This window comes from Aspergillus welwitschiae (genome assembly GCF_003344945.1).
Source record: "Aspergillus welwitschiae strain CBS 139.54b unplaced genomic scaffold BDQ94scaffold_315, whole genome shotgun sequence".
NCBI lineage: Eukaryota > Fungi > Ascomycota > Eurotiomycetes > Eurotiales > Aspergillaceae > Aspergillus > Aspergillus welwitschiae.
In genome coordinates, this window is record NW_020799009.1 from 1 (window position 1) to 1,437 (window position 1,437).

The window sequence follows — 1,437 nt, forward strand, 5'->3', positions numbered from 1 at the left end:
GGGTTTCGACCTTTGGGCGTAGGACGTAAGGCAACGAGATCAACACATGAGTGTACTGGCATTTGAATATACTATTACCCTGAGTCACTACAAAATTGAGCCTCGTCGCTCGCGATTGATAATCATGCGGATCAATTGTCTATACTTTTCGTTTTTGTATGGACAATGATATATATAATATAACAACCACTAGCTACTCCAGCGTGTCCGGCACAACCGACATTTGGTAACTCCACAAGACACATACAAAATCAACAGGCGCGCTAAGATTGAATATATTGCCCACTCGCTCATCAAAACCAGGTCAGCAGGTTGATAATTTGCTTCGATGCTTCCAGTTTCACATGATTCAATGTCGAGCATGGCCGTGCCGGGCATTAATTTTTCCGGGCGGATATGACCAATGAGAAGTCGTCCCGCCAGCAGCATTCCACCCCAACAACAAAACCTATTTCCAATCCAACCCTACCAAAAGTGGGGTTGTCGGATGTCCACCAAATTGACCAGAGTGCAAAAAGTGTGGACATACACACACCAGAAATCCTATTTATAACAGGTGACAATCGGGAGAGCATGGCGTCTGTCCTTTGTAGGTGGGGTTGGCATTGGCGTCTCTCCATTGTCCGGTTCGGCCGACAGCTGAGACACTCCTCCGGCATTAGCTGGGGCAAGAGCTGGGTCTAGTCGATGCACCCTTGCACAATCAGGGTTTGTGGACGACTCTTGGGAGGCCCTCCTTGTTGAAATGGATGTGGCTCCTATGACACAGGAGCTACAGCTGCAAAGAAGGACGTGCCGATTTGAGAAGGTACATCTTGACAGCAGCGGCCCTTTACAACGCTGCAATGTTTCCCACGCCATCAAAACGAAAAATTGTCCGGCAACTAATCGTCATTCAATATCATTGGTTAGGGTCCAGAATAACGACCGTAGGGAGTTTTGTTGGGCAAAATCTGCTTAAGCTTTCGGAGACAATATTGTAACATAAAGGGAAAATGAAGGTGTGGGGCCTCACAATACTTGGATTTTGAGACACTTGAAATACACTTGCTCCAAATTGAAAGAGCTATACCCGGCGTTGCACAGGTCGAACCGGTCCTGTAATACTACTGAAGTACAAGACTTGGGAACAGAAAATGGTAAACCTTACAGCATAGACCGACATATCAACCACACGCCCCACAACGTATCGCCCTATACCCAATGATCGAGTATTCATGTTTTGCCGCATACTGCTGACTAATAACGTTTTGGGAGGCCTAATCTATGCGATTGAATTCCAGCCATTGAGGCTGACGCGAACCAGTAAATTGCATGATCAAAAATGATCCAAGGCGAAGAAGACCTATAACATACCCGCCTCATACAATTCATATACTCAGTGAAATGGTTCATCTTGGACTGGAACATGGGCGTTCTGACTCGGATTAATGCCAA

General features: G+C 46.2%; 1 protein-coding gene across 1 annotated transcript; it reads right to left on the reverse strand.

Annotated features, from left to right (window-relative positions):
• Nucleotides 1-160: 160 nt before the first annotated feature.
• Nucleotides 161-1,115, reverse strand: BDQ94DRAFT_155976 (uncharacterized protein; the record flags this gene model as incomplete). Its single annotated transcript, XM_026768571.1, has 1 exon — nucleotides 161-1,115. A coding segment is annotated over exon 1 (314 nt), but the record flags the coding sequence as incomplete, so codon positions are not given.
• Between the last annotated feature and the right edge of the window lie 322 nt (nucleotides 1,116-1,437).